The following is a 15,249-nucleotide window of genomic DNA, read 5'->3' as shown; positions in this document are numbered from 1 at the left end:
AAACCCACGCAGACACAGGGAGAACATGCAAACTCCATGCAGGGAGAAACCCCTTTAATATGACACACCTAAATCATCACCAATCATCAGCCAATTGGTTTTAGAAATCACATAATTATTTTAATGGACATCACCTGTCTGTAGTCAAGTGGGGTTAATTAATTGTAGTATAAATGCACCTTATCTGGATGGTCCAACTAGTGGTGAGTCAGTATTGTGGCATAACCTTCACAATGAAGACATGTGCTCTCCAAACATCTCTGTGAAAAGGTGATTGAAAAGCATGAGTCAAGTGATAAAGACTAGAAAATATCCAACCACTGACCATCCTTTGGATTCAAGTTAAATCAGTTATTATGACTTAAACAGAAAGAGTAGGACACAGCTGTAAATCTGACTACAGCAGGCCAGCCACAAAAACTGATTCATTGTGCAAGAAGATTAGTGACGGAGACCACCAAGAGACCGTTTACATATCCGGAGAAGTTACAAGCTACAGTCATTATAATTGGGGAGACTGTGGATAAAACTGTTGCCCAGGTTCTCCACTAGTCTCAGCTTTATGGGAGAGTGACAAAGAGAAAGCATATAGGATATCAGCTAGAGTTTGCCAGAAGGCAACGGGAGACACTGAAATCAACAGGAAGAAGGTTATGTTTTCTATTGAGACCAAAATCGAGTTTTTTGGCCATTAGACTAAACACCATGTTTAGCATTAGCCAGACACTTCACATTATAAAAAACACACTATCTCTACTGTAAGCATGGTGGTGGCTGCATCTTGCTTTGGGGGTGCTTTTCTGCAGCAGACTTGTGAGGCAACAGAGTAAAATAAATGAAGGAAAATAGAAGGGAATCCTGGATGAAAACCTGATAAAGGCTGCAGGAAACCTGTGTTTAAGGCCATAGCTTCACTGTATAGCTTAAAAAAAACAAAAAAACACTAATGGTGTGGAGTGAGCGAGTCAGACTCCAAATCTCAATCCAGAGTTTAAGCAGTTTTGGAAAGAAGAATGAACAAAAATGGCAGTATTCTAATGTGCAAAGATGATAAAACCCTGTGCACACTTACTCATGGCTGTCATGGCTTCCAAAGGTTGACCCTTTTTTTTCTTACAGTTAAAAGAATCCTCAAATTGCAAGAAATCATTACAGAAAACAAACAAACTGCGTACTGAAGACAACTTAGCCAGAAACAAAAATACTGAGAAGTGACATTGCTAATCTCTACACAGCAGTACCTTCAGTTTTGAAACTTACACATGTAGTCATTAGTAACATAGATTGCCTAGAAAAGTTTAAAACATTTTCACTTAGTGGCGTACTAATTCTTTAGAATAATGTTAAGGCATTTTCACGCACAGAGACAATTTACAGACTATAAAGAAACACCATCATGATTTTTCACTGAGTAAATTGTATATTTCAAGGGAAGTGTCTTAATATTATTTTGTTTAGAAATAATCCACACAATAAGATCACTTTATGTACATCTGTTATAAAAAATGGACCTACTATTCTTAGATGTATGTCTTAAACACAAAAGACAAAACAAAGTATTGATCCATTGTTATCAAAGGAACACATACTGTTCAGAGTTCCAGAAACAAAGATAATTTAAGACATTGGTGACACAGTGGCTTGTCAGGTCACCCAATGCAATGTTTTAGTCTGTCAGGTAACTAGATTGAAATGTCACTTTATCTCAAGCTAATCCTGGCCAGTGGATGAGACTTGTCACATTGACCAATTGCTATTCTTTCTTTTTTCCTTTAAACTGGATTTACCTCTGAAAGGGCAATCTGACTAAGGAAATGAGGTTAGTTTTAATGTGTGGGCTACATGCTTAGAGGCATGTTTATATTCAAAATAATGAGGAATGATTTGACTGTTTAGGGCAGCTTGGGGTTGTCTTAGTAGTTATCAGATTATGTCATTCGGCCTGCTTAACTAGTTCACCAGAGGTGAGGTTTGATTTTTCCTATTTCAAAGAAGGGATTATAGAGAAGTTTTAGGAAAGAGACTGAGAGATGACCTTTAAATAAGGGCATAAGATATTAACCATCTGTACATAAAATGACCTAGTTTTGTGAAGGGGGTCAGGGGATTCCCCTAAGCATCTTCCTGGTTCTTTATTCCAACTGAAATGCTCTGGATTATCAGACTAAAGTAATGTTTATCTGTCTGTTTTTACGTATTTATATCTTTGTGTTCCACAGTCATCACACTCATATCTTTACTGTATATTTTTTCCACATGATCATGTCCACATTAACAATGTTCAGTCATTTTAACCTTTTCCCTCCAAAATCAATGGAAACCTTGCTAAACTTGAGGTCTCATATTAATTTAAAAAAGTTACTTTGTAAAATGTTATGCAGTTTCTTCAAGACATATTTAAAATTCACAAAATATTTTTCCTTCATGTTCATTTTCATTAAAGAATGCAGTTGCTATTTTATATTTTACTTTTTTTTCAGTCATTGAGTGCTGTCATTTTCCCAGCATCCATATTTATTAATTTTCTAGAAAAAATGCATCTTCCTGAGTGGCATGGAATTGCAGTTCAAAATACCAAAATTACCCTTGAAAACTTGGCCCTTCAAGATTCCTCAGGCAATTCTCTGGATCAGAATAAGGGATGTTTAGAAACATTTGTTACTATGTGGGAGAATGGATAATTAAATTGTCATTTACCATGCAAAATTTTAGGTTTGAGACGTACTTTTTATGGCATGCCTGCCATCATAAGAATTGTGTGCGCAATTTATCTATATTAAGAATTGATTTAAAAAATTGGCCCCGATTTTACTAAAAGTGGGGGCTGAGTGCCACGTTGGTTGGCACTGATGCCTTCTAGTTTTAAATTTCATCCCTGATCATTATCACTGCAGAGTCTGCATGCTGTTCCTGTGTCTACATGGAGTTTCCTCCAGGTACTGTAGTCTTTGCCCGTCATTTCTAAAGATGTTCAAGTTTGATTAACTGTTGACTCCATATTGGTCCCAATATGAGTTAGTGTGTGTGTGTATGTTCATAGATGTGTCATACCGTGGACTGTTTGTCCCTGCCTTACCCCTAGTTCTGCTGTGAGAGGCTGTGGTCCACCATGACCCTGAATTGGTTCAAGCAGGTTCTAGAATGTAATACAGATTATGAGAGGATAATTTAATAATGTCTTTCTTCTAAAGTAGCAGGCATTTTAGATGGTATTGAGCCTACTGCTGCTAGTGTTGATAAAGAGTCAGAGGACTCAGGATGGTATTGATTTTCAGAAAATGGTACTATTAGAGGTGATGAATCATGAACGCCCTTCTGGTTATGACCACCTCTACTCATCAAATAATACTTTCCTAGCTTTACAATGGATAGCAATAGGAGAGCTCTCTTAATGTTCTGTCCATTCTTTGAACCTGAAAACTCTCTCTCTCAGAGAAAATATCCTATTATCACTTTTAATGTACACAGGACAAAAAAAAACTATTTTTTTGTACTGGAAATGATTCTTATCTAGCCAGAATGAAAAATAAATTAATTTTTGGTCTGTATAATGATGTCTGTATAGCGATTCTATTCTTATTTGATCTAGTCTATAACATTTTAAGAAATGTATGAATTACATCAAATGTATTTATTTATTTCTGATCACATCATTCTAAATACCTTGGATGTAGCCTCAACAATTGGACACATTATATATTTTTGTCCTGCTATAATGAAACTGTGCATTACTACATGCAGCTGTATGAAATTCTTTTTCACTACTTATATCTGACTCATTGAAGTCATGATTTGTAAACTTTCGGCCAGATTTTCAATTGACATTAAAAAGAAATTAGATTAATCTCTGTTATTTTTCAGGTATAATCCAATACCTATATGTTTTTACAGAACATATACTAGATTTAAATAGAACAGTTCTATGATAATATTGCATTTCAAGTTCACAGAAATGTTGTGAATTATGCATGCTGCTCACGTATACATTAAGGCTTACAATGTTCACTTTGGAACCAGTTTTGGTTTTTACATATCAAGGCCCAAATTCATCCTGAAGTTAGGCACAAAAATGCAGACTGTTTGAGAAAATGAATTGACCAGTACATACAAAATGCAAATGAGAAAAAGTAAAGTCAACACTATAAATTTAAAGTATTGGCAGTAAGTAAAGGTATTAATTATAGATGTTAAACATTTTATGAAAAGATCAATTTAATGTAAATAACTTATGCCTTTCATCTATTTATTAATCCATTTTGGTAACATGGTAAATCCAAAATAGAGTTGTGTCTAATCATGTTTAAATAAAGGGTTAATTAGAGATACAAATCATTCACCAATTTTAAATTGCTTAAAGTTCATTTCTGTCTAGAGATAAAATCTGTATGTGTGAGGTTTAACAGTTGTTTTACTTACATACTGTAGTCATATGCAAATGATTTTAAGTAAACAGCATGATATTAAAATTTTGTGAAACAAAAAAGAAAGCAATGTATTTAAGTTAAAATATATTATTGTTAAAAGAAATGAGGGGAAATGCTCCACTGAGAAGAAAACTGCAACAAACCATACAGTCTCGGTACCTCTTGAAATCCATAGAATTATAGTATCAAGCAATCTAATATAATAATATAATAAACTTGCTACATGCCATTAAAAGCAAGACATGCTCTAAAATGAATGATAAAAGATGAATGCAATCTGCTATTTGAAAATAGAATTTGTTAAAACTGAAAAACCAATAAATGATTAAATTGGAAGTTCATGGTTTGTTTATTTCTTTTCACGCCACTCATTCTGCTTAGGGAATAAAAGCAGAACAATGCGCTGCATATAATGAAAAACACGCTTCTGTGAATAGAATGCATAAAAATAAACAAAACGTTATTTTTCAGGCTCTCAATGCTCCACTCTTCTCTTGTGAGTAGGCTCAATTTTCCACTAGGCTTAGAACAAAGAGTGGAATAAGAAAGATTCAGATAACAGACATCAGACCGGAGAGGCAGGATAAAGGCAGCATCGATCCATTTGTCTTTGCTCCTTAATCATTTCATGTAAAGAAAAAAACCTAATGAGTTAGGAAATAAATACACTGATTTAAAATGTTTCATATCTATCTATCTATCTATCTATCTATCTATCTATCTATCTATCTATCTATCTATCTATCTATCTGTCACTTAAAAAACATTCAACACTCTTCCTTTAAAACGTCAATTAAATATTTGAACACATTGTATAATATGGTGGCACAGTGGTTAAACACGCTGCAGCACAGTTGCTGGGTTTAAATCCCAGCCTGGACCTCACACTGCCTGCATGGATTTTATACATTCTTCCTGTATGTGGGTGTTCCTTCCATTTTCTAACAACATGCACTTTAGTTTAATTTACCGCTCTTAGTGATCCAGCCAATTGCCAAAATACCCATCAAACACAACAGGAAAACACTTCAAAATATTTGGTTTGTAATTGATGAAGCTATCTGTGAAGAGCAGCTAATATGCCTGTGTTATGGGAATCACTTTGGATGTCTCATGGTGGACCTGCCTTTGATGATTTCCTTAATACTAAGCTTTTCAGATCCTTTGTTTACATGACACTTTGCTTGTTTTAAAGACAGTAGGAACATGTTTACAGAATAGGTTCAATGAAAAGGAGAGAAGGAATAACATTTTTTAGGACATAAGAATAATCTAGATGAGAAAAGGTCATTCAGCCCAACAGTTTGCCAGTCCTATCTAGTTAATTCTTAATAACATCAAGTGTAGTTCTGAAGATCCCTAAAGTTCTACTATCTACTACACTACTTGGTAACTTATTTAATTTATCTATGATTTTCTGTTTCAAGAAAAGGTTCCAAAGGTTTGTGAGAGATTTACCGTTAATGAGTTTCCAATTGTGTCCCCATGTTCTTGTTGAACTAATTTTAAAGTAACAGTCTTAATTTACTGATTCTCTTCATAATTTTAAGCATTTCAATCATGTCTCCTCTTAATCATCTACCTTGTGGTCCTGGAATCAACCTAGTTTCTCTTGTTATGGACTTTTTCTGGAGCTTCTATGTCTTTTGGTAGCATGGAGACGAAAACTGTGCACAGTATTCCAGATGAGGTCTAACCACTGCAATATAAAGCTTAAGCATAACCTCCTTTGACTTGTACTCTACACATTGTGCTGTATAACTTAACATTCTGTTAGCCTCCTTAATGACTTCTGAACACTGTCTATTCAAACCTAACATTTTTACTTCCACTACCTTACTTCCACTACTCGTTATTACTAAGAAGATTCACTTACTGAATATCAGCTGCTAGTTATTTACTTATTTGCTTTGCCCGTTTCTTCAGATGCTTTTATCTGATCATCGTTTCCTTGCAAGATGCCTGTCTGTTTTTCTTGAATCCCCACTCTTTATAGGTTACAAATCAGTGGGCTATCTGTACTTAAAATAAATGCCTTCTTACTTTTTATTAACGCTTAACCATACAAGTGCTATATGGTGCTGTATCCAGTTATTTTGTACATTCCTTGACTTCTCTCCGCTAGTGAATTGCTCTAGCTTTTAACTATTTATGTGATGCCAGTTATTTACTTACAGACTTGCTGGTTTCAGCTACTGCTTTATGCTTGCCAACGCTAGCTTTGAATATAACTAACAAAACACAAGTAACAGAACAAAATAAGTAACTTCGTTAAAACTCTTTCCAATCACTCAGCTACTTTTGCTCCTGCAGACCTTTGCGGATGGGAAAAAAAGCAAAACATTCTTCTAATAGGAAAAAATGTTAAAATTCCTTAGAAGCAACCAAAAAACAATGTTTTCAGGAGCAAAATTTGTATTTCTATTAACTTTCTCATCACAGAAGCACACTCAGCACTTCCTCCTCATATAAGGATGATGTGTGTACGTCAGTAGGTCTCAGCCTCTGATCAGTATGTAATCAGTGAAGATTGAATGTGGGACTAAGCAATGAATGAGGTGTTATTTAGGAGGAAAAAAAAATTCTGTTTCACCAATCTGCCAGTAGAGTTTTGCATTTCTTTGACATCAGCATTAATGCTTTGTCTCATTTGATCTAGTTAGCTGTTTTTGTTAAAATCTTTTCAATGTTGTTTTCCAGCAACACTTTCCATTTTACATAAATACACCCATATATAGCATATACAGATAACACTGTATGTTGTATATGTTGAGAAGAATCCAAAACTGGTTTCTGTGTTGTAGTTAATTGTTCTGGGATAGGTTCAGATCCCATTGCTGTTAATCTGGTTTCAAGTTAGTTTGATTATAGATGGATGAACAAATATATAGATGCATAGTACCGTCATCATTGCTGAAGGAGAATACTTCATAGCAACTGTAAAAAATTCAAAACCCATGAAAAATGATTATTCATCATGTGTAATTTTGATGTATATGTTACTAAAAATAGTTGTTTTAGTATTAAAATGTGACTTTTCCTTAGCTTTATTAATGTTATGCTTTTAATTTCCTCTCATGATTAAAAACTACAGTTTAAAATTCTTCATTTATTAAAAACTCTAAGGCTTCCAACCAGTGGGTAGTTTGCTTTTGTACTTGTCTGTTCTTTCTCCCTTTTTTCCCCTTCGTGCAAGCAAATAACTTTGTGTAATCGTTTAGCAAATGGGTCACTGGAGAAATGAAGCAAAGCCCTCAGGTGTTGAGCAATAAATTAAAGTCTATTTTAAATTGTTGTAAGTCAGAAATCTAATTGGTGTAACTTGTAACCTTTGTAACCCAGTATCAGCTACTGAGTTTGCATTTTGAATCATGGCCTAGCAGTACCTTGCCTTTAAGATGGAAATGAAAACTAATTGAATGCATTTTGCGAGAGCAGCTGTCTACAGCCTCTGTACAGTCTTTTTTATAACCTATATTTTCTGTTTTGGTTAAGATGCTGGTTAAAGCATTAAAGCAATTACGTTTTGAAACAAGTGCTATAAATTTGAGTCATCAAGTAATCAATTGCATTTAATTTGTAGTGTGACATTGTGTGTAAAGAAGAATACTGTTCAGCTTTATTCCTTTGGTTGGAATATCTGAAGTGAGTTGTTTAAATATATGTCTGTATAATAATGTTAATACATGTAGTACAATATTGTGATCTGTCACATTTCTTTGAGGTAAAGAAGGTGCTGACTTCTAGCTTATTAACTAGTTTACTATTGCCCTAGGCTTCCATATACCAATTTTCATTTTGTCATTTCCAACCACTTTGCAAGCCTGATGATAATAGTAGTGAATCTTCACCTCTGCTTATAGTCAGGAGTCAAACCTTTCGCTACTTCACATTCTTCAGCAACTTAAAGGCACTTTTGAATATCAACACATTTTTCCATGGCAGTCTTTTTGTCATCCCAACATTTTTCTAAGTTTGAGGGGCTTATGTGCATACAAAATGTAAGGAATAAGTTGCATATCAAAAGTTTTTGATCATGAATCAATGTACATTATACTCTACCTCTGTAGGGCACTTCTGTGGCGAAATCTGAAACATTGGTTGCTGTTATCATAGTAAAAAGGCATAGCAGCTGTAGACACTCTGCAGGGAAGAGCAGCCAAAAGTATCCTACGACTTAAGGTCAAGCCCTTCTGTGACCGACTATTGGAATTAAACCTCTTTATTCTTGAACAGAGAAGGCTACCTGGAAACCTATTTCAGAAAAGAGCAAAATATCAGACACATCAGTTACTTGTGTATTACACACTTAAGCACACAAGTAGAAGTTAAAGGGAAATAAATGTAATACAAAAGGCCGGGGTGTGAGAATTTGGAAAAAAACTACTAAGTCATTTAGTTGAAGTGGAAACCTTGTCAGGTTTTTAAAGTATCTGCATAAGAAATTGAGATAACTCAAGATTATTTTATTATATATCCCAAATAAATGATGAATTATACTTTATTTATCACTAGAATTACCAAAGCCAATGAAAAAAACTCGTAAGTCTGGCCCACCTTAAATCCCTTGGTACCTCTCCATTAGCCTCTTTTGACTTGTAAATGTGTCGATAAGCCCAAGCAGCCTGTTTCTGATCATCAAACACATTTAACCATTAGTCAAATATAACACAAGTAAACACAAAATGCAGTTTTTAAATGATGGTTTTATTATTTAGGAGAAAAAATCCAAACCTACATGGCCCTGTGTGAAAAGTAATTGCCCCTGAACCTAATAACTGGTTGGGCCACCCTTAGCAGCAATAACTGCAATCAAGCGTTTATGATAACTTGCAATGAGTCTTTTACAGCGCTCTGGAGGAATTTTGGCCCACTCATCTTTGCAGAATTGTTGTAATTCAGCTTTATTTGAGGGTTTTCTAGCATGAACCGCCTTTTTAAGGTCATGCCATAGCATCTCAATTGGATTCATGTCAGGACTTTGACTAGGTCACTCCAAAGTCTTCATTTTGTTTTTCTTCAGCCATTCAGAGGTGGATTTGCTGGTGTGTTTTGGGTCATTGTCCTGTTGCAGCACCCAAGATCGCTTCAGCTTGAGTTGACGAACAGATGGCGGACATTCTCCTTCAGGATTTTTGGTAGACAGTAGAATTCATGGTTCCATCTATCACAGCAAGCCTTCCAGGTCCTGAAGCAGCAAAACAACCCCAGACCATCACACTACCACCACCATATTTTACTGTTGGTATGATGTTCTTTTTCTGAAATGCTGTGTTCCTTTTACGCCAGATGTAAAGGGACATTTGTCTTCCAAAAAGTTCAACTTTTGTCTCATCAGTCCACAAGGTATTTTCCCAAAAGTCTTGGCAATCATTGAGATGTTTCTTAGCAAAAGTGAGACGAGCCCTAATGTTCTTTTTGCTTAACAGTGGTTTGTGTCTTGGAAATCTGCCATGCAGGCCGTTTTTGCCCAGTCTCTTTCTTATGGTGGAGTCGTGAACACTGACCTTAATTGAGGCAAGTGAGGCCTGCAGTTCTTTAGACGTTGTCCTGGGGTCTTTTGTGACCTCTCGGATGAGTCGCCTCTGCGCTCTTGGGGTAATTTTGGTCGACCGGCCACTCCTGGGAAGGTTCACCACTGTTCCATGTTTTTGCCATTTGTGGATAATGGCTCTCACTGTGGTTTGCTGGAGTCCCAAAGCTTTAGAAATGGCTTTATAACCTTTACCAGACTGATAGATCTCAATTACTTCTGTTCTCATTTGTTCCTGAATTTCTTTGGATCTTGGCATGATGTCTAGCTTTTGAGGTGCTTTTGGTCTACTTCTCTGTGTCAGGCAGCTCCTATTTAAGTGATTTCTTGATTGAAACAGGTGTGGCAGTAATCAGGCCTGGGGGTGGCTACGGAAATTGAACTCAGGTGTGATACACCACAGTTAGGTTATTTTTTAACAAGGGGGCAATTACTTTTTCACACAGGGCCATGTAGGTTTGGATTTTTTTCTCCCTAAATAATAAAAACCATCATTTAAAAACTGCATTTTGTGTTTACTTGTGTTATATTTGACTAATGGTTAAATGTGTTTGATGATCAGAAACATTTTGTGTGACAAACATGCAAAAGAATAAGAAATCAGAAAGGGGGCAAATAGTTTTTCACACCACTGTATATACACATAGTATATATACAGTCATTGAGCAATTTATTAGATACTAATACAAGGGCTTCCATGGCAGAGATTTCACAAGATGTTGGAAACAGTCATTTGAGATTCTGGTCCACATTGATATGATTGCATCACAAAGTTTCTGCGGGATTGTAAGTTGCTCATTCATGGTGTGAATTTCTTATCATACCATATCCCAAAGGTGATTTTTTGGAATCAGATCTGGTGACTGTGAAGAACATTATTATGTTTATGAAACCAGTTTGAGATTTTTGTGTTCCTTTGCTATGTGGTGCATTATCATGCCAAAAGTAGACATTAGAAGATTAGTAAATGGTTTTAAGGAAGGGAGGCACAGGTAAGCAGCAATTCTTAAATAGCATTGAAGCATTAAAGCAATGATTGATTGGTTTTAACGGGCCCGAAGTGTACCAAGAAATATTCTACACACCACCACCAGCAACTGGGATTGTAGACAGATTCTGCCTCTGCAGAAATTGAGATTTGTCAGACTATAGTGGAACCCAATGTGGTCTTTTGCTGTTGTAGCCCATCCACCTCAAGGTTTGATATGTTGTGCATTCTGGGTTGCTTTTCTGCTTACCACAGTGGTTATCTGAGTGATATATATATATATATACAAAATACAACGGTATATAAAACCACTATTTCATACCGTAAACACTGTAAAAATTCTGAGCAGTAAACACTTCTTGTATGTTTGCATTGTAGAGCCTCCTGTTCCTATCGCCCCACCTCAGCTCACTGCGGTTGGTGCTACATACCTGTGGATTCAGCTGAATGCAAATTCTATTAATGGTGATGGTCCAATTGTAGAAAGGGAAGTGGAATACAGAACACTTTCTGGGAGTCTGATTGACACACAGCAAGTAGAACAGACAAAGCTCAAAATTGGTCATCTGGATCCAGATACGGAGTATGAAATAAGCGTTTTACTCACAAGGCCTTTGGAGGGTGGAACTGGAGCCCCCGGACCTGCTCTTCGAGCCCGGACTAAATGTGCTGGTGAGTAATTCTTGCTTAAGGTTCTTTCATAGCAAGTAAGAAAGGTGATAAAATGTGCATAGAGCTAAGATTTTTTTTTGTTTTTTGGCTTTATTTGAGTTTATATTTAGACTGCTGTTGCATTTTCAAGATTTTATTAGACAACATAGTAACGGTACATTCAATTTGTTTAAACTCAATATCAATTGGTTAGTCAAATTGAATAATTTCTTAGTGTATTAGAGTTTTGTTTTTATTTGAAGATAAATTGCGCAATGACAGTGATCAGGTATTATTGGGATATCAGTGGTATGTTTATTGGATAAATTACATCAATTTACTGGTCAGTCTGTAGTCACATGCTCATGGTGACAATCTTTTGTTAGGGACTGTAAGGGTGAGGTCACATGGACCTAAAATTATATTGTTAAGCTTCTTCAATGTCTTGCTCAAAAAGTGACTTTTAGAGAATGGCAGCTCAGTGTCAAGTCAGAGATTTGGGTAGTTCCTTGTTTGAACAATAAACACCTGGGGCCTCAAGCATAACGCCGTGCGTAGAATTAACACTAAAACATGGCGTATGGGCAAAAGCGGACATGTGTGTACATACAAAAAATCCAGATGCATAAATCTATTCTAACTTCCATGTTCTTCCGCTACATACAGTAAATCCCAGTCATTGTGAAAAATAATGCACGTGCCTGCTGCCACTCCCCAACTCCTCCCAGAATTACGCCTCTTTGAATATGCAAATCAACAAAAATAGCCCTTAAGCTCAGCGTTCTATGAAAAGGCAATGGCAAAAGCACGGGGGAAAATAAAAGAATTTCAGCAAATACCAAGTGGAGGCAAGGAAAAATGTACTGTTTGTTAGTTTAAACACTGGTATAAACAACAAAAGGAAGTTGATCGAGTGACATAAAGTGTCAGAGAAACTCTGAAGTTCAAGTTCACAAAGTCGCACAGTGCCCGAAATAAAAAATAAGTTGTCAGATATCAAAGTCATCGTGAAAAGGAGAGTCGTAGCCCACCGTCTGAGAGTCATATGTTAACTTAATCGGGTTCAGAGAAAAGAAAAAAAAAGGCAAACAGTGGGAAAAAAGCACAGAACTTTAATCTTGAAATTTCTACTTTAATCACTTAGTTATTTTGTCATTAAAGTAGAACATCATAAACTAGTTATTTTGTCATTAAAGTAGAACATCATAAACTTCATCTTTAAATCGTTTAATTTACTAGCTTCTCAAATACTAGCTTCTCAAATACCATTGTAACTAAAGTAGCACATTATATGCTTTATTTTTTATGTGTTCTTCTATGTGCTCTATGTGTGTGAATCACTATGTGCTTTTTAAATGGGCTTTCTTTTCCTCCGACAGAACACAGAATCCATTACATTCATGATATTACAGAATAATTTAAATACGGAGATGTATACTTGATACTTTCATGATGATATTAGTTAAAGCATTTTATACATGGGAACACAGTGTAGCAGTGATAGTGACGAGTTGGAGTCCCATCCAGAGATTGTTCCTGCCTCCCACAAGATGCTTGCTGCGCCATGCTCGACCTTCGATGAAACAATTTATTGCAGCAGTACTGTCTCTTTCAAATGTACTACCCAATCCCTGTCCTTCCTTTTCTTGTGATTCCACACTCAGATACAGTGATATAAATACTCTTTGAGTGGTCCAGTGAGAGTAATATTAAAAAAGATGATCCGCTGTGTCAACCCCTAACGGGAGCAGCTGAAAGAAGAAGAAGAAGGTGCAGTGAGAGTAACAACGCTAAAGCAGCTATGATATTTGGAATAGTCTGGCCATTCCGTTGACCATTATATTGTTATGGGTTAATTATAATCAGATGCCTTAAACTAATAAACAATATGTGGTTAATTTCAGTGTATATGATAAAGCCGCGTCAGAGATGTGGATCTAAAAAAGAAAGGGAAACCACACTGGAACAAAAGCACTGCTTTGACGCCGGGTGCTGGCAGTTTGCAAAACCAAGCGGAGAACTTGCATATGCCAAGGTTTGAGCTAGAATGAAAATTAGTGTGGCTTTACGCCAATTTTCGGTTTTATACATCACGATTTGACCGTGTAAACAGGGATGTACGCAACATTTTTGTGTGTACGCACTGTTTATACGTGAGGCCCCTGATGTCTGCGGTTCAATAACCCTACAGTGTATAACCTTGTAATGTATGCAAACAGTAGACCTTACCATGTCAAGAGCATTTGGAGACCATATTTGGGTGTGGAAGAGTTTTACATAACCCCTGACTGGCAAGAACTGTAAAAGCTGTGACCTTTAAAAAGTAAGTAGGCAAATTATATAGTAAACAGAAAATTAGACCTGAGGGAGGAGAAATCTCCAAAGAATAAGTGGCAGTAAGAGGGAAAGGATTTGTATTTAGATAATAGTTCAGTGTAGTAGGGCCCCAGAGGAGCTGCTAGACATTTACTACTTTGCTGTATTGTTTTTGTTTTGTGGGCCTTTTTTTACTCACTCTGCTTAATTAAACCATTAGTGAACATTTAGTTGCTCAGATTTAGCATCATAGGAAGTACCTAGAGATGTATATGCAGTATCATATCACTTGTCAGCATGATAAAAGTCAGATTTCAGATCACAAATCAAAAAATGTTTTAAAATTCTGTCTGATGAAAATGCATAATAAATAGTGTATTATGACAAATGGCCACTAGTGTCCATTCTAAATAGTTGAATTAGTAGGATCAAAACCAGAATAGGAAGTCAATATACATTACTTCTGTTCATATCAGTAATGAACAGAAGTAATGATAATTTGATAACAAAGTAATATGACTCCTAAATCTCAAAAATTTCACTCTATATAATCAACCAACATACTACAAAATTCCTCAGCCATTCCTCTTACTCTGGGATTTACAGCATTCTATAAATCTAAAATGTGAACATATACTTACTGAGCAAGTTATTAGGACCACTCTACTAATACTGGGAAGGGCCTCCTTTTGCTCACAAAGCAGCCTTATCAAAGCCTCATTCCTTTGAGATGCTGGTCAATGTTGACATGATTGCATCACATAATTTCTGCAGATTAGTCAGCTACACATTCATGCTGCGATCGTCCATTCAGAACTGGTGACTGGGTAGGCTACATAATAACGCTAAACTCATTGACATGTTCTTGGTACCAGTTTGAGATTACTTTTGCTGTGTGACCTGATGCCTTATCATGCTGGAAGTAGTCATTAGAGGATGGGTAAATTGTGTAAATGCAGGGGTGCATATGGTCAGCAACAATTCCTAAATAGGCTGTGGCATTCAAATGATTCTTGGTTAGAATTACTGGGCCCAGAGTGTGCCAAGAAATCATTCACGACACCATTATACCTCCACTACCACCATTACCAGCCTAAACTATTGACAAAAGGCAGATTGGGTGCATGGATTCATGCTGTTGGCACCAAATTATGGCCCTGACATCTGTGTGCCTTCGCGCAACTTGAGATTCATCAGACCACCTAGATGTAATGTTAATATTTTAGATGAGAAAGTTTGTTGTCATTTTCAGTGTTGTGGACAGCGCTAAACCTCTATAACCCATCCTCATTATCTTTTCATTGCCTCTTCCTTATGTTTATAGACTTTTTCCTTTA

General features: G+C 36.1%; 1 protein-coding gene across 11 annotated transcripts in view; it reads left to right on the top strand.

Annotated features, from left to right (window-relative positions):
- ptprma (protein tyrosine phosphatase receptor type Ma) overlaps positions 1-15,249 on the top strand; it is an 815,060-nt gene that overhangs the window by 379,751 nt on the left and 420,060 nt on the right. For all 11 annotated transcript variants that reach the window (XM_039754798.1, XM_039754797.1, XM_039754796.1 and 8 more), the window contains exon 7: positions 11,324-11,617. In XM_039754798.1, the coding sequence (XP_039610732.1) occupies positions 11,324-11,617 (294 nt within the window). The remainder of the gene's footprint in view (positions 1-11,323; positions 11,618-15,249) is intronic.

Source organism: Polypterus senegalus, chromosome 5 (genome assembly GCF_016835505.1).
Source record: "Polypterus senegalus isolate Bchr_013 chromosome 5, ASM1683550v1, whole genome shotgun sequence".
Classification (NCBI taxonomy): domain Eukaryota; kingdom Metazoa; phylum Chordata; class Cladistia; order Polypteriformes; family Polypteridae; genus Polypterus; species Polypterus senegalus.
This window is presented reverse-complemented; position numbering and strand designations above follow the sequence as displayed.